The sequence below is a fragment of the Lissotriton helveticus genome, chromosome 3_2, assembly GCF_964261635.1.
Source record: "Lissotriton helveticus chromosome 3_2, aLisHel1.1, whole genome shotgun sequence".
In the NCBI taxonomy this organism is placed as follows: domain Eukaryota; kingdom Metazoa; phylum Chordata; class Amphibia; order Caudata; family Salamandridae; genus Lissotriton; species Lissotriton helveticus.
Window position 1 is genome coordinate 113,965,433 of NC_136062.1, and position 18,339 is coordinate 113,983,771.

Below are 18,339 nucleotides of genomic sequence, written 5' to 3' on the forward strand. Positions count from 1 at the left end.
TCCTTGTACGCCATAGTAGGCCAAGACCACCTGTTGGTTTGATGCCAGCTTCTCAAGGGCACATAGGAATTTAGTGATGTCTTTGAAATCAAACCCTAAGATTCAGGAGGATGTTCAACTGTGCCCAACAGCCTATAAAAAAAGCAAGTTGCCACCAGGAAAAAAACAAATAAGGGAGGAGGCTTATGAATCCCTTTTAGAGGCCTGCTCAAAAACAGATAGTAGAGGGTTCTGCCAAGTGATTAATCTCCCATTTCTTTAATGTTTTTTATACACAGGGCGCAATGTGGTCATCTCCCCTGAGAATTGGTTAACCCATTCTCGGAGATTCATAATGGGGGCAGTTCTCAGGACTGTACAGGCTAAACCCTGTAGTTTTATAATTCAGCTTGAAGATGATTTGAAAGCCATCAGTGAAAGTTCCATGGGTAAGGTCTTGATGGGGTCTCAACTGATCTTTTTAAAGCAAATACCTGTAGGTACCCTTCCCTACTAATATATTGAGGGATGTTGCAGTTATGAGCTCAACTAAGCCCTGGTTGCATGGCATAATTGTTCAGATTTTTAGAAAGGTGACCCAAAGTTTAATCGCTCCATATCTTTGATTGATTCCACCGCCAAGGTAATGGGTAGACTTTTGCTGGATCGGTTGGAATCTTGGGGTAAGGATAATGAGATCATTTCTAACCTACCATACGGTTTTATGCCGGGTGTGGGTACAATAAAGCAATGGCAGATTTTTATCTTTTAATCAGCCAATAAACAGTTGTGAAAGATGGCCTGGTTTAAACTGCATTTATGGATCGTAGTTTGGCATTCGATCATGTGAATAGGAATTAACTTTGGCAATCATGGTGATGTTAATTTAAGACAATTGTACATTGAGGTGACAGCCACTGTTAGACACGGCCCAAACCGGGAGACGAAAGAGCCCTTTCACATTGCCTGCGGAGTCAGCCAGGGCTGTGCCTTGGCCCCCTTTTTGTTTATTTTGTAGATCAATGGGCTGGAAAATGTTCTTTATAAATCTGTCTGTTGATGTACCTTATGTTGGCGCTCGCCCTATTCCTGCCTCTCAGTGTTACGCGACGGGAAGAGGGTGGCCACCCAGGTTGGTATACTGTGCTCAAAACTTACTCTAGCTAAAAACAATGGAGTCATGCAGGAACGGGTGAATACTTTTCCAATTTGCCTCAAAGTTGGATAACAAACCAAATCAGAGAACGGTCACGGTTTATAAATCCAAGTGCCTCTCTATTACTACCAATGCTCTACTGGAGTACGACAGCATCCAGAAAACAGAAAGGAAAATGCTACTTACCAGTATGCATCTGTTCTTGGTATGTAGAGCTGCAGATCACTACACTTTTGCATTAGATCGCCACCTGGTGTTGGGCTCAGATGATTGCATGTTGTTGTCGTCTTGGAAGAAGTCTTTTGTAGTCACGAGATAGGTGATTCCTCCCTTGGACGATAGTGCGCATGGGCATCGGCTCCATCCTTAGATTGTTTTTCGCCATGCTGGGAAATGATGGAGTTAGAAGTAAAGAAAAAGGATGTCCATGCGTGTGCTTCTAAGTAAGATAAAACTTGAACAGATACAAGTCCCGGGGAGGCGGGAGGGTGTGTAGTGATCTGCAGCTCTACATGCCAAGAACAGATGCATACTGGTAAGTAGCATTTTCCGTTCGAGGCATATGAGCTGCAGATACTACACTTTTGCATCGAATGTGCAGCAGTGTCTCCCCTAGCGGTGGTCACCTGTATCTGTTGCAGTAGTTTGAAAGAGAGTTTAAAGGACAGCTTGGCCTACTGCAGCTTGCTGCTTGGCTTGCACATCAACACAGTAGTGTTTAGTGAAGGTGTGTGTTGTAGACCATGTTGCTGCCTTGCATATGCCTTCTAAGGGGAGGTTCCCTAAGAAAGCTATAGAGGCTCCTAGCTTGCGTGTGGAATGTACTCTAGCAGGAACTATTAATGTACGTTTTGCTTTTTGATAGCATATTTGTATACATTTTACAATCCACCTTGCAATTCCACCCTTAGAGATGGGGTTGCCTTTATGTGGTGGAGAGAAAGATACAAACAATTGTTTTGTCTTTCGAAAAGATTTAGTCCGGTCTATATAGTAGAGAAGAGCTCTTTTAACATCTATTGTGTGTAGAGCTCTTTCTGGCTCAGAGTCAGGGTTTTGGAAAAACACAGGTAACTCTACAGATTGGTTTAAATGAAAAAGGACTAATGACTTTTGGAAGGAATTTAGGATTAGTTCTTAGAACCACTTTGTTACGATGTAGTTGTAAAAATGGTTCTTGTATTGTGAAAGCTTGTATCTCACTTACTCTTCTAAGAGCGGTAATAGCAATAAGGAAAGCTGTTTTCCATGTGAGGAATTGCAGTTCACATTTGTGTAAAGGTTCAAAAGGGGGACCCATGAGCCTTGTAAGAACAACGTTTAGGTTCCATACTGGAAAAGGTGGTAACCTGGGTGGAATGATTCTTTTTACTCCTTCCATAAATGCTTTAATAGCGGGTACTCTAAAAAGAGACAGATGTCTGTTTTGTAAATATGCTGCAATTGCTGCAAGGTGCAGGCGAATGGATGAATATGCCAAGTTACATCTTTGTAAATGTAAAAGGTAGCAAATGATATTCTGGATAGAAACATCCAGAGGATCAATTTGGTTATTGTTGCAATAAATGGCAAATCTCTTCCATTTAGCAGCATAACAAGCTCTGGTAGTAGGTCTCCTGGCTTCTTTAATGATGTTCATACAGTCTGGTGGTAGGTCAAGATTTCCTAACTCTAAGACTACAGGAGCCAGATCGCCAAATTCCGTTGATTTGGGTCTGGATGTCTGATGTCTCCATGGTTCTGCGTTAGGTGTCATTCGTAACTTTTGGTGTGGAACTAGAGAGAGTTCTAGCAGTGTGGTGAACCACGGTGGGTGTGCCCATATGGGAGCTACCAGGATTAATTTGAGAGACTGTCTGAGCTTGCGTACTACTAATGGTATTAGTGGTAGTGGCAGAAAAGCGTACGCAAATCTGCCTGACCAGTTAATCCATATCGCATTGCCCTTGGACAGCGGGTGTGGAAACCTGGCGGCGAAGGTTGGGCATTTTGCGTTTTCGTGTGTCTGGATGACCCCACGTGTGAAAAAATGGTTGAAGAACTTGCGGATGTAGTTCCCATTCGTGAATTTGTTGTGTCTGCCGACTCAACAGATCTGCTATCTGATTGTGAACTCCTGGAAGGTGCTCTGCTAGCAGATATATATTTTGTGGAATGGCCCATCTCCAAATGCTCTGTGCAAGCTGGGACAGTTGTAGAGAGTGTGTGTCCCCCCCTGTTATTGTATAGAATACATAGCTGTCATGTTGTCCGTCCGGATTAATACAGCTTTGTTTTGTACTTGTACTTGGAATGTTTTGAGTGCTAAGAATATTGCTAGCAGCTCTAGATGGTTGATATGGAACAATTTCTGTTGAATGTTCCACTGACCTTGAGTTGTATGATGTAGGAGATGGGCTCCTCATCCTGTGAGAGATGCGTCTGCTGTGAGCATTATTTGTGGAACAGGTTCGAGGAACGGCCGTCCCTTTGTCAAGTTTTTGGTGTTCCACCACTGCAGAGAGCGATGTGTGCGGCTGTCTACCAACACCAGGTCTGTTAGTTGCCCTTGAGCCTGGTTCCACTGTTGTGCTAGACATTCCTGTAACGGACGCATCTGCAGTCTAGCATATGGTACTATGAAGATGCAAGATGCCATCATGCCTATTAGTCTCATGAACACTCTGGCTTGGAGATAGAGTGTTGATGTTGGAAGCTTGTGACTAAGGCCTGAATGCTTTGTATCCTTGCTGGACTGGAATACGCTAGAGCTGTAGAAGTGTTTATTGTAGCCCCTAGATACTGATGTGTATGAGAGGGTTGCAGGTGCGACTTGGTGTAGTTTATTGTAAACCCTAAGTGCAATGTGTCAATTGTCTGATGTGTGTGTCGAGCACACTGATGAAATGACTTGGCTTTTATGAGCCAATCTTCTAGATAAGGGAAGACCTGTATTTGTTGTCTCCTGAGATGTGCTGCTACTACTGCTAGGCACTTTGTGAATACTCTTGGTGCTGTTGTAACTCTGAATGGAAGGACTTTGAATTGATAATGTTGTCCTTCCAGTACAAACCTTAGATACTTCCTGTGAGCAGGATGTATTGGAATATGGAAGTAGGCGTCCTTTAAATCTAGTGTTGTAAGGAAATCGCCTTGTTGCAGCAGTGGAAGCACTTGTTGTAAAGTGATCATATGAAAAGGATCTGACTGTATGTAACGATTGAGGGGCCTGAGGTCGAGAATTGGCCTGTGTCCCGTCCTTCTTGGGTATTAGAAAATACAGCGAGTAAACCCCTGTTCCTTGGTGTTGTAAAGGAACTAATTCTATTGCGTCCTTTTGAAGAAGTGACAGGACTTCTTGTTTGAGAAGAGTAAGATGTTCTGTAGACATTGGACGCTGCTTGGGTGGAATGTATGGAGGTGTTGCTGTAAGTTCGAGGCAGTAGCCATACTGGATAATTTGACCTACCCACTTGTCTGTTGTAATGGAATTCAAGACATGTAGGAACTGAATTAATCTGCCCCCCACAGGAGTGGAATGCTGGTGGGGAAGCAGAGGAAAGTCACTGTTTTGTGGTGGAAGAGGTTTGATTATTGTGGTTACCCCGACCTCTTCCTTTGTTGTTGTTTCCTCTATAACCTCCTCTAAAATAACCCTTGTTAGAAGATGTTTGTGTGTTAGATTTGAAGGATGTTGTATTGTCTGTTCCAGTCTGTTTGGAACCTCCACTGTAGAAGGAGCGACGAAAGGAACTTGTAGCTTTTGTGGACTGTAAAGCTCACATAGATTTGGCAGTCTCTGTATCCTTCTTCATTTTTTCAAGTGCTGTGTCTACCTCTGGTCCAAACAATTGATTTTGATTAAATTTAAAATGGTAGTTTGCACTGTTTGAATCCTGAAATGCGTAGCCACGCATGTCTTCTAAGTAGGACACTAGTGTTCACAGCTCTAGACGCAGTGTCTGCCACATCAAGTGCGCACTTGATTGAGGTATTGGAAATTAGCTTGTCTTCTTGTACAAGGTCGTTAGCCTGCGTTTTATATTGGTCAGGTAGATGTTTTAATAGTTCCTCTAACTGATCATAATGAGCTCTGTCATATCTTGAAAGGAGGGCTTGTGTGTTAGCTATACGACATATGTTAGTAGCTTGCGCAGCTATTCTTTTGCCTGAGGCATCTATGACTTTAGATTCTTTGTCAGGTGGGGGTGCTTCACCTGACGTTTGTGAGTTTGCCCTTTTCCTAGCATTTGATACAACTAGTGAATCTAATGGTAGTTGTCCTTTAATGTAGGCTGGATCAGCAGGTGCAGGCCTATATTTTTTCTCAATTCTAGGGTTTAGGATCCTAGTATGTACAGAGTCTTTAAATACCTCTGGAGCATGTTTGATGACCCCTTTAATCATAGGAAGAATTTGAACAGACCTTTGCGATTGTTCAAATGTGTCTAATAGAAAATCCTCCTCTACCTCATCAGAGTGCATAGTGACCCCATGGTAAATGGCAGCTCTGTTCAATAGGTGCCCAAAACCAATGGTATCTTCTGGGGGAGAAGGTTTTGATGGGTATGACTGTGGGTCAGGAATATCAGGTGTATCCCTTGGGTTTGGGCACTCCCAGTCTGGATCATCTAAAGGGTATGGGAAAGGCTCATCTGGGTCTATCCCTCTCCCTAGGCTATACTCATCATCGTTTTGAGGTGAGTGTGAAGACAGAGTAGGAGAATGTGGAGGAGAAATCTGTGATGAAATGTTAAGAGGAACAAGGGAAGAAGGAGAAGGAAGTATAGGAGAAGAAGGGTGCATAGGAGATGTGGCAGAGTCCTTCTTCTTGGCAGGTACTACAGGTGTGGGTGTTGTATCTGCCTTCCTCTTCTTGTGTGGTATAGTGGATACAGCACCTGTTTTTGGGTCAATGTAGATCTTCTTTTGCAGAGGATCTGGTTGGAAAAGTTCCTCTCCTTGTGGAACCTTTGTCGGCGCCGATTTTTTCGGTTCCGGACGAGGTTGCTGCTTGTCTTTAGCCTTAGGAGGTGTTACATTGTCCTTTGGCGTAGTTTTCGGTGTCGTAGGCTGTTTCGAGGGCTTGGGCGCATCAGAATCCGGCCTTGTCGATTTCGGTACCGAAGACGATGTCTACGGAGTGGAAGCTGGTCTCGTCGGCTTCGAACGCTGGCTTCGCACCTTTGTCTTTTGAAGTCGACGGTCTTGGAGCCGAGACTTCTTTTGGTTTCGGTGCCGAGGGAGCTGGTGGGATCGGCACATGCGGCTTGCTCAGTAAAGAGCCATCGGAAGGCTTAACTGCTTTCTTCGGAGCCGGGCTCGATGGTGGGGCTTTCAAAGTGGTTTTTCGGTCACGACTGGGCCCCGGAGGCGGAGTGTTGACCTTTGCCTTCGATCTGGGTGCTGTGTGTGGTGCAGGGGCAGTAGTACTCATGCGCTGACCCGATGGTATGGAGTCATCTGAGTCGTCTGCCTCTGATACGATTTGGAGATCAACGGAATCTTCTTCAGGAACGAGTGGAACCTCCTCGTCGAAGATGTCTACCGGTTCCAGAGCTGATCTCTGCATGTCGCGTCGACGGGCCCTCCGATCTTGGATGGTTTTCTTGGATCGAAAGGTCGCGCAGGCTGTACAGCTGGATTAGTCGTGTTCTGGCGATAAGCACAGGTTGCAGACCTTGTGTTGGTCACTGTGTGGATACTTTGCTCCACACTCGGGGCATTTTTTAAATGGCGTCCTTTCCATGGGGTGTAGGCCTCACGGCGTGGATAGGCCCAACGGCCCGCGTCGACGACCGGAATCGAGCTGATGGAGTCGAAACGATGCTAGTCGATATCGAAGTTAGTTAAGTAAAGTTTTTATGATTTTTTGCGCTTCAAAGTACTTGAAAAGTAGATTTCGAGGCAGAGCGGAAAAAGTTCATTCGAACCCAGTGGCGGAAAAAAACAATCTAAGGATGGAGCCGATGCCCATGCGCACTATCGTCCAAGGGAGGAGTCACCTATCTCGTGACTACAAAAGACTTCTTCCAAGACGACAACATGCAATCATCCGAGCCCAACACCAGGTGGCGATCTAATGCAAAAGTGTAGTATCTGCAGCTCATATGCCTGGAACATTGTTTTTTTAGGCCTTTGTTAACAGTCTCTTAGAGTACTTCCACCTTTTTGTGTCATACTGAACTGGGGTTGCATTATATTAATCATATAATTAAATTACACCCAGCTCTATTGTGTTTGGCAATTTGGTCCAAAATCCTAACCAACCTTATGCAACAGATTTCAAAATATTTTCTATGCCCGAACAAGGCAAAGAAAATCCCATTGCCAGCATATATTTAGGAACTAAGCCAAAGTCTGGACATGCCTGCATTGTTTGAAAATCCTAATGGCCGGCCTGCCTCTCTCAAGAATGATCTTAAGAACAAATTTTTAGACATGGACCGTACCTTGAAAATGCAAAAAGATTTTAAAAGCTACTGTGCGCAATTACATTCTACTCACCACACGCCCTATGACTGATATCTCGTGTGGATTCCTTTTAGTTATCATAGGTATCTGCAAACACATCTGAGATTTAACACTGTGCACTTTATGGTGGCTTTTCCCAGACCTGCTTTATATCATGCAATTTTATCCTTTTGTCCCTGGGAATATCATCCCATGTTGTGAAGTGTATATGACACATGCAATATAGAGCCCTTAAAATCCAGCATCAGACATTCAGTGTTGTTGTCCAAGTCAAAATGGTGCAGTCATTAACTAAAGCTTTCATATAGGTGGGTTTTAACTGTGTCTCAGTGGAGTTAGATAGGTGCACCAGCCCTTTGACTGATGGACATCTCGTCCAAAATGGTGGGAATGTCTGCAAAAGGCGGGACCTATGCAACCAGGCAGATTTAGGTGAAAGCACTGGACGACTTCTGAAAGGGATTTCACACAATTCCAGTAGTCCCAGTCACGGGGCAGAGCTAATCAAAACTTTGGGAAGAGGGAACCCAGGGACGTTGATATAAGAGCAAGATCAGTGGCCATTACCTTCAAGACGTCAAAATAGAAGCTAAAGGAATAAACAGTTCCTAAACTTGAGTCACAAGTATAAGCGTGCACCAGTACATGAAAACATACAAACACACAATTACCCAAAACCAATCAAATAAGAAAAAATAAAGGAGTATACTTTTAAGTAGGAAAACTTTTATTTAAACTGTGCAATCCATTAATAATCACACTAATTTGAAAACTGTTCCATAAACATTTTTTGGCATTTAAACTTCTATTTATTTTTGGCATGATCGCTGGGGCAGTAAGTAAACGGCCCTAAAAACACGTTAGAAAACATATACTGAACACTATAATAAAAATAGTAAAAAAAAAAAACAACCCACAATATTAAAGAAAAAAGTATGTTAAAAAAGACAGTGGGAAGATACATTCAAAATTCAAGGAATACACTGGCGTCCATCCTGTAAGTGAGCTAAGAGAGCCGATCCCCTGAGTTAAATATAAAATTAATTAAATTCAGCCCCTTCCCTCATTACAAGACAGCCATTGCATCCTTTACAAGAAAATAAAGAGATAAGGAGTGAGAGAATTCAGAACACCACAATATGAGATACCTGACTGAATCCTCCACTTCTCTCAAGTGTCTCTTCCCCATTAAAAGCCGCTTCCTAGAAATGGAAGACCTGGCTCTATTTAGCGTGTCGGTGAGGGCCGCATTTCAGCCGCTTCTTAATTTCCTTCTTAAAATCATGCATTTACACAGTAAAATGTTGCCTAAAAATGCACTGTTAATATGGCATGTCTTTTTCTATCCATCCAAATGCTCAAACTTACCGAGCACTTAACGAGGCTCTGAGATGGTTCTTTGACTGAAGCTGATGAGATCAAGCTACATCTATGCTCTCCTTCTACCCAACACTACATTGATTTCCCAGTGGTAAAATGAACGGTACAAGCCCACCCAGATTTTTCCTCTGTAAGAGGCGCCACACCAGATTCACAATGTCCTAGAGAGGGGCTAGGAAAGAAGAGGGACTAAGGAGTGCACCGGGAGATACCACAGAACTCATCCGCGTGTCGTACATCTCTGATATGCCTAGTGTAATCAAAAAAGCTATTTTTTAGCCAGCAGTGTTGAGTAGTAGATACATTGGATTTGTGAGTAACATTACTTTTCTTATGCTACTGGGTTGTGTTCCATATATAATTGAGAGAAATTGTTTTGTACTTTAATAGCAGTACTGGCTGGTTTGCAGACAACGGGAGACCTATCCTGTCACCTCCTTATGCAGTGTGTCTATAACTTCCAGCAATCGCATCAGCCTCCATTAACAGTAATTATGATGTTTGGGGGGGAGGCACGAAGCAACGCCAATGTCATTCATGCAGCCTTTGTTTTCCAGTCTGGTGGTAAAGTAATATGTACTTCTTCTTTTAAAATACTAATTAAATATATAACATATGTTGGCCTTTACAGATCCCACTCGACTTTCACAGGTTTCTCAAACGGAGCAAAAGCCCACTTCCAAAAGGCGATTGAAAAACACTACTTATGGAGAGTAAATCACAATTTGAAAAAGGAAAATAAGCCGCTTCAATGAAAAAATCTGAAATAATCAAGGTACACCGACATGGCTTTTAAAAGAAAATCCACACTTAAAAACAAAATGTCAAAAAAATCCATAAAATGTTTACATACATAAACAAATGTTTCATGTAAAATTCTCTAAAATCACTTTGTGGTGTTATGTACGCATACAAAAAAGGTAGTCTGGAAGTCCAACAAATTCAAATAACAATTACTTTATGGGACCCGGAGTTATTATGCGGCACCATGTTCAGCCATAAAAGCATTTCGTGACAAGAAAAGCTCAGATGGCCCTGGTGGGACAGAGGGTTCGCCCTCTTTATTTGCTCACAGAATAGTGATAAGTTACGGTGAGTCAACCTGCATCTTGGGGAGCTTGTCTAAAACCACTATAAATCTGAAAGCCGGTCTATTAAGTTTGAACTGCAAGATCACAAGGCCTCTTCCTTTTCTTACTTTGCGTTGTTTTAAAAAACCTGGCATTACTGCACTTAATCTTGTTTGAAAGGTGAAAGCTCTTTCTGTGTAGGATTAAATATTACCACACATAGCTTACAACAGGTAAGTATAATATAAGTGAGACGGACAGTAACACCAGATAACACTAAAAATTTTTTACATCCCCGGCCTTGCAATAAAAACCTAGTCTGTAATAATCATTTAAGTCTGTCATGGTCACTAAAATATTTTCAAGGTATAAATGACTGTACCATGATCAGCCACCACAAGCCACTGCAGAAGGATTAGACTGCATTAAAACGAATGAATAACAAGAAATGCACTAATCAGCAATATTGGGCAGTTATTTTGAAATCTAAATGGTGGGACTATATAATTGATAATACTTATATTGATTTAACAGTTGTCATACAGAGAACAGACAGTGACAAATTTCACGAGCTCCATGTTTTTCACACCTAGTCAAAGCACAATTAAAATCTTCCTAAATTGCAATTAAAAAAATCGCTAACATTTTATAAAAAACATGTTCAGTATTCTTAGCCATGTACCCCATACAATTAGCAATTTTGGTTGAAATTGTTATTTTTCATGAATAAATAAAAATCACAGACTGACACCATTTCTATGCGTACATGACAACAACGTTGGACCTTCTGAAATTCAAACCATTAACTAAATATCAATTCAAAACCAGGTAACAATTCCAATGTTAGGTTCATCTTTGAAAATGTACGTAAATGCAGTACAAGACACAGGGAGAGCCTGTACATCTCCAGAACCCAGTTCCTGCTGATCCAAACAAATGTCTTCATTGAGCGTTCACAGTTTTGCACAACTGCCTTGTAAGCAGGAGCAACAAGCACCACGGAAATCCTCCAAGCATACAGAAATATCTGCAACTTTGGGATTCAGTTATTATTTTTTTTAACAATATTGCAGTCACTTCAGTTGTGTGTGTGCCTTTGCACTGGAATGTCTTTTGGCTGACCAGCCAAATTTGGTTGCCCACCAAAGTTGCCCACATGTTGTAGAAACATACACTTCTGAAATATGTAGTATTTCATCTATTGTACACAGTAGACATTGCACAGTACCAAGTTGACTATCTCTCCAGAATGTCCATTTTTCCAGCCATTGCTAAAGCACAGGAATGTTGAGCAGTGTTACTTGGTGAAAGCGTTTAATGTCCAACAATAGGATGTATGCATATCTGATATGTACGAAAGGGTCTGGAGATGTGGTGCTGGATGGCACAAAAAGGAGTGTTACGATCTGACATGTACAGAGGCTCTGGAGATGTAGGCTATATTTGGTTAACATAAAAAAGTGACACACAAGACAAACACAAACATTTGACTTGATTTGTTTGCCTACCATGCAAAAGGTAACCTTAAATATCTTTGGTTTTTTTGTTTTGCTGATGAAGTATTTGAATAAAAGGAATTTTCAGTCCATACACAGCAAGCTATTGGGACAGGTCTTTGGTAGAGTTAGTTGCTGAAGTCTTTGGCGATGATGGAGCTGTCCCCTTTACACCTATCAGCGAAGTTTGCTTCATGATCACTATGAGGCATATATCTTGCTAAATAGTCTTTGGTCTTCACCAGGCTGAGGGGTGATGTTCCAATGCTTCACTGTGTATGAACAAGCAACCTTTACACAAACCTCCTGCAAACAAGTCTTTGGTTGAGAACTGGTTACCCTTGCACAAAGGCCTTTACAGAGGTATTCTTTGCTCATCAGAAAGCACGCAACTGCTAAATACAAAATAGTATTTTGCTGTGAACAAAAAATATTGCTAGATGAGACCAAAAAAATAGATCTTTGGTGGAATTTGATTTCTTCTTCAACAAGCGGATTGCGGTGTTCCAAAAATATGACCTCTAATACTGTATTGTTCAAGGACCGCAAGCTGAAGAGAAGAAACCAAAGCAATTACACTTGGACATCTTTGGAGCTTTCTGCTGGTGAACATATGTACAAATTTCTTTAGGTGTTCTAGTAACAAGCAATCTAGGAGCAATTGCAGAAATATACATCTATTCTATTCATTCAACTACTACATTAAGTATAACCCCTATTTTTGGTAAGTAACTATTTATACAAGAGGTTTTTTAACCTATACTTTTAACAAACAATATTTTTGTTGAATAAAATATGCAACTCTTTGGCTCTTCCTTTTAGAGAAGATTCTTTGGTATGAGGTTATTCCTTCAAAGACTGTATGAATACGTGAATATGTACTGATACATAATGATATCAAATAGTTACTACTTCTGTCCAAAGTAAATAGCTCTCTATTAATAAAAAATGAACATGATACCCTGTCAGTCTGCCCAAGTTTCCAAAGGGCACAAGTAAAAAAAAACATGTTCCCTGAGTCCAGGAAAAAAGTATAACACTAAAATAACTTTACAAGGAGGTAGTATAAAACAGGAGTTGTAAGGGCATGAGGCAGGAATCTCATCCTTTAAGAAGACCATTTACTCGGAGCTCTGATAGTCCACTGTCTAAATAAGAAAACAGGGAAAATTGCAACAAATTGTTACTGTTGGGATTACTAGAAGAATGAGGCACATGGGACTTTACTGAACACCTACTCTACTGAGGCCAGGAATGTGGAGCCCTGAGTATACTGTAAACAACAATGGACACACACAAACACATACAATAGCTGTATGCACACATCGAAATACACAGTCAGGAATGGCAATCACTTTAAAGTCCAGAAGGATCGCTAAAACCTAACATTAAGGCATCGTTATGCACTTCGAAGCAACTTCATTTATACTAATGAGGATAAGGCAATGTTGCATTTTTCTAACATAAGGGAAGGCACGGTTGCTGGGAAGTATGAGGATATTTAAAGCTACATTCACTGAGTCTGTATGTTTAGCGTTAAAGTCTTTATGAAGATGGGGCTCTACAGCAGGTCTAACTGAGAAAATTATCCTAACTAAATTCCTCGAGGAAACGTGGACATTTTATTCTTGCTGACCCCCTAGACCCTCCCCCCCTAATTATGTAGATGTAAAACCCCCACTTTCTTGCCGAGGTTTGAGGTTATAAAGGAAACATCACTCAAGGTAGAACAATCTCAAGATTTCACTACTGATTACCCAGTTACCCTTTTGAAAATGTGTTATTACTAGTTAAAGACTTAGGTAGCAAGAACACAGAACACTACTTTGAGAAGTGGACAGTCTGGCCTTTTCAAAGAAGGCCCATTGGCACACATCACCTACACCGGCCATGGTTGCAGGCTTAAATATGCTGCTTTAGGAATGGTGCCGTTTTCACCCTGCATGGTATTCTCAGGTAAGCACTGTTGGGGGGTGTCTCCTGTCTGAAAGGTCTAATGCTAAAATCAGAGCTCCTAGTCAATGGCCTCGTCACTCTGCCCAGACAATTCCTTGGAGCAAAACATTCATTGGACGACAAAAAAAAAGAAAATACTACTAGGAAGTATCATCTGTTGTGTAGCTGGAGTCAACTAGAACACGAATGAGGTAAAGCAGCAGTTTGGAGTTCACCACTTGGCCAAGTGAGGTAGATATCCAGCAAAGGGCGTGAACGTTTCCCCTTGCTCCAGTGACATCGAATTCTAGAAACTCAGTCAGAATCTGTAACTGTTCTTTCACATTCCTGACAGGCGAACATTCAAGGTGAGTGAGTAAAACAAAAAAAAGAACCGAACATCCCAGCGGAAGTCAAGCACCCGATGCGTGGTGGAGATTCTCGGGCTCAGTTTTGGCTGTTGTTCATTGTCCTCCGAACAGACGTAGCGGGAGTCGGCGGTCTGAGGGCGGGCTAGACCGGGAGCTCGTCCTTCCGTACAGCCGACTCGACGGCCTGCGTGTGGAGAGTGGAGGAGGTAGTCTGTCCAGGCGCGAGGATAGGGTCACCGGAGGCCTGGCCCTCCCCAGACTCGCTGCCTGTGAAAGACCCGGAGGTCGGCGGGGTTGTACTCAGCACGGAGTACATGTGTATCTCGTCACTGGAGCTGCGTGAGTATCTCCCAGAGTCGCCGGTTTCGTGGCTTCCATCGCTGTTCGCCGAGTGCTCTGTGTCGGCTGTAAGTCGGTACCCCACCTGGAAGGAGGGCTGACCCGGCGACACCGGGGAGTCTTCCTCGCTGACCAACACTGCCGTTCCTGCCTGGTACAGACACACTGTTTTCACGGCTCTCCTCTTGGGCTGCAAATACAAAAATAAAATCAAGAGATAAAGCGGTTTTGTTCTCAACTAGCCAAACTCAGACTGCAATGTGAAAAGTTTCGGAATGTAAACGTGCACTGCCAACGTACACGTTTGAAATTCATATACATAGAATGTGAAGGAGAAATGTTTTGTCTTATCAGCTAATGTTAATAATTTCTAAAAGCATGATGCGTTCTACTAATCACAGTCAATGTTAGTGGATTTCTTAATCCATGCCAGTAGATGGCAGTGCTCCATAAATCTATCAACCATTGCCTTGTCCACCATAATCAGAAATTTCAAATGCATGTGTGGCATTCCCAATGAGAAGACAAATGCCTCATTAAATCAAATGTCCCTGTACATTTTGTGGACTGACTGTAATCCCATTTTTATGCCAAAGTAAACAGAAGTGTGGTGGCAGAAAAATAATACAAATATTTCAGTGTTACAAACTAAACTGGAAACTCTGTAGCAGACGAGGGTTTGCTAATAAAACTTCAAACATACAGTGGGTGACATGTTAGAGATACACACTGGGGCATAAGCAAAAGATCCAGTGCATTTAGTGTGCGTGTAAAAAAGTCACCCACGTTTGTTCTTTGTGTGCAAGTCTTTCGCAGAAGTCTATGCTTTCAGACCAGAGCCAGCAGCATTATGTAAAATGGAAATGGAACGTGTTGCAATTTCTGGATTTTTAAATGAACTCACTCTCTACAAGTACAAAACCAAATAGGGCTGTCACTGTGCAACACTGAGTTCACGTACCTCGTTGGATTTATTCTTCTGACAATCTTTGAAAAACAGCCACTTCTTATGTTTGTTGTCCCCTTTCACTGGTCCGTAGCCATTTATGATCAGTTCGGATCCACCCTGGGGAAAAAACATGAACTGTGATTTCTTCTTTCCTGTACCTTCGGTTGTAGAAATAAAGGCATACGAGCGCACCAAGAGGAAACAAATCACTGTCCTCACTCATGGCCTTTCTTCTTACCACTCAAGTGCATCCTGGTATTGCTATACTAAGCCTTGGTAGGAATGGCGGAACCACACAGCGATCCACGATGAAGAGCTCCACACCCAATATATGTTCGCCCCTGGTTGTAGCTGGGCACTGCTTGGAGCACCAAGAACCATGAACATGAGGTCTAGCATTCAAAGAGACACCTAAGCTCTAAACCGGGCCTTCACACTGGACAAAACTGTGCCATTCTTGCAACAGAATCTCATTTATAGTGCTTCAGTTCCCTCATATGCTAAAATCTAGAGCACTTAAGAGACAAGCTCACAATCAGCATTATGCACAATGTGAAATCTGGAGCCTTACCAAGCATACAGTTGCATGCATACCATCCTTAATGCTTTGCTGCGATGAAAGAGGATCACGCACAGCTCTACCCGTAGAGGACATACTAAAACTGCACCTCTCTAAACAAACATGCCCCTCCACCTATCATCACTGGGACAGTCAGAGAGCACCCATGGTGATCTAGTGGCGGCTACACGCTCTATAAATTTGACACTGCCGAACAGAGGCTAACACTCTAAGCTCAGTGCGACAAGCAAGCACATTTAATGCCGCCCAAAACTGGATGCAGTCGCTGCCACTGAAATGCCCAACTACACGTGCAAGTCTTACAATATGTTGTTGGCCAAGATAAACTGCATGTTGATATAGGTAGAAGACGGCATTGGCCTGCACCCACCACTACTGAATGAAAAACAGCAATATGCATTAACCATGTGCGGCACCAAGCGCAGACCTAATCTTGTCACTTTCATCCTCACGTTACCTTTGCGTCAATGAAGTTGTTTCCAACCATCATCGGCATCAAGGATTCACCGTTTTCCTCCACTTGGCTCAGAGTCTTTTCCACTTGGCTCTGATGGGCCAGTACAATTCTAGCACGGGGAAGTGGCTCATTCCGTTGCTGGGCCAGTTTAACGGCAGAAGTTTTCCTGTAAAAGAAGTGGGGAAATTGCAGCCTTCAATAAATTCATCAATGGCATAAGATGAAAGCAATCAATTAAAACCGCCAACAACTGAAATAATTCTTTTGTAACCATTTCCATGAACATGACGGTCTCCCTGCCAGCATTAAGTCTAGTTATCTGGCTCAGAGTTGCTGCTGTGGTTTATGTTAGCTAGTGGTTCGGACCTGCCTGCTTCTTGCTCCAGTTCTGCCCACTCAAGGACTCCTGTCCTCAGCCTCGCCAAGAGGCTGACCACTTCTGTTGTCTGTAGTGCCCGATAGTATGGAACAGCCTCTTATACCGCTGTTAGAATCCTATTCTCTCTGCCAAACCACATTAGTGATTGTAGCAGGGCTCCACTGTATTGCTTGGCAGTAGGGCTATGGCCCTTTCTTAGGACACAAAACGTGTTTCCAAGAGTGGTTGGTTGTGTTTAACTCCTTTCTTTGATGTGAATTGCATGTACATAGTAAGACCCGATTACCAAAGTTTTTTCTGTGAGTATTTGTGTCTTACTCCAGGCTTATGTATGACTTACTCATGTATTTCTAGGAATAGCTTTGTAAGAACGTCTTACTCGTATAAATATATAGTGTGTTATCCTCTTTTAAAGCACTACTGGTGGGATCACTCATTATAAAACCTATATTTAGTGTACTAGGGTTTCTACTGTTCCCGGTACAGGAACATAATTACAACCCTCATGATTCAAAAACACAAAGACCCCCAGTTGATCAGGAGTACCTGGCTTTGCTCCGGTAGATGAGGATAAGGATGCAGATGATGATGCATGTCAATGCTATGCAGACTCCCACAATGATCCCCGTCATCGACTTCTGGTCCAAGGAGTAGTAGCCAGAGAACACTGCAATATTAGATGAAACACACCTTAGATTGCCACACACCTTGGATTTTACACAACAGTAATCAAAGGTATACACCAAAAAGGCTTCAATCTGACAAAAGAAATGGCAGAAACTTAACTCACAGTCTCTGTTTTTTTAATACTGACATTCTGATTAAATTGATAAATAAAATAATTTATTAGTACCCCTGGCTACGAAGAACATTTCAAAGCGGGCATTTTCATTTAAGTACAAAAGTGACATATTCCCAGCACTGGATGGGAAATTATTGGGTAACAGTGAATAAATAGGAGGGCTACTGTTGGCACTGGAAGAAGAGGCACAATCAAGAGCATTCGACCACTTACACTTACTCTGCACAATGACAAAAGACTGGCAGCAAGAAGAACCTCATAGTATTAATGATACAAAATGGAAATTGAACTTGAAAAAAATGCTATTACGAATCATCATGGATATGTTCTATGGGAATAATGCATTGATGACTATTTTTATTTGAAATGGGAAGTAATGGTTGGATATCATCCCCAGATATAGGCAATGGTTGGATGTCTCTTGCAGTAGCCAATGGATGGGTATTCCTAGAGTGGGGCACTGGCTGGATTTACCCAAAGGTGGGTAATGGCTGGATGTCCCCAAAATAGGGCAATGGTTTTATATCCCGAGAGGTAGCCCATGGCTACATGTTTCCAGTGGTGGCCAATGACTATACGCTCCCATAAGATGGCAATGTCTTGATGTGCCCATAAGGGTTTGGGAGGGGCATGCAATGGCTAGATATCTTGGGGAGTCAAGGGGGAAGTGGAGCGGGAAGGTGGGCAATGCAGCATGACTTTGGAGTAATGTCTCATCAGGTGCTTAAACATCCATGCCATCACTAAGCTTCCTGTGCTTGTAAAACACGTCTCTGTGCACTCACCTTCATTGTTAGCAGAATCCAACTGCTTTGACTTTTGGCTTATGTCTGACTTCTCCTTGGTCAGGACGGGCAGTTCCACTGCATTCGAAAAGGGACCTTCTCCGACCTCATTGGAAGCTGAAATTTTGACAATATAGACGTTTCCAGGCACCAAGTTTTCCAGTAAAGCCATGGATATTGCTCCTGAAAAAGGAAACATTGATGCATG

At 42.4% G+C, this 18,339-nt stretch overlaps 1 protein-coding gene across 1 annotated transcript in view; it reads right to left on the reverse strand.

The window, feature by feature from the left end:
- Positions 1-8,307: 8,307 nt before the first annotated feature.
- PRTG (protogenin) overlaps positions 8,308-18,339 on the reverse strand; it is a 98,187-nt gene continuing 88,155 nt past the window's right edge. The window contains exons 14-18 of the mRNA XM_078684869.1: positions 18,132-18,314; positions 17,091-17,211; positions 16,166-16,331; positions 15,141-15,245; positions 8,308-14,369 (exon numbers count right to left, since the gene is read on the reverse strand). Coding sequence (XP_078540995.1) covers positions 13,983-14,369; positions 15,141-15,245; positions 16,166-16,331; positions 17,091-17,211; positions 18,132-18,314 — 962 coding nt within the window. The 3' untranslated portion in view covers positions 8,308-13,982. The remainder of the gene's footprint in view (positions 14,370-15,140; positions 15,246-16,165; positions 16,332-17,090; positions 17,212-18,131; positions 18,315-18,339) is intronic.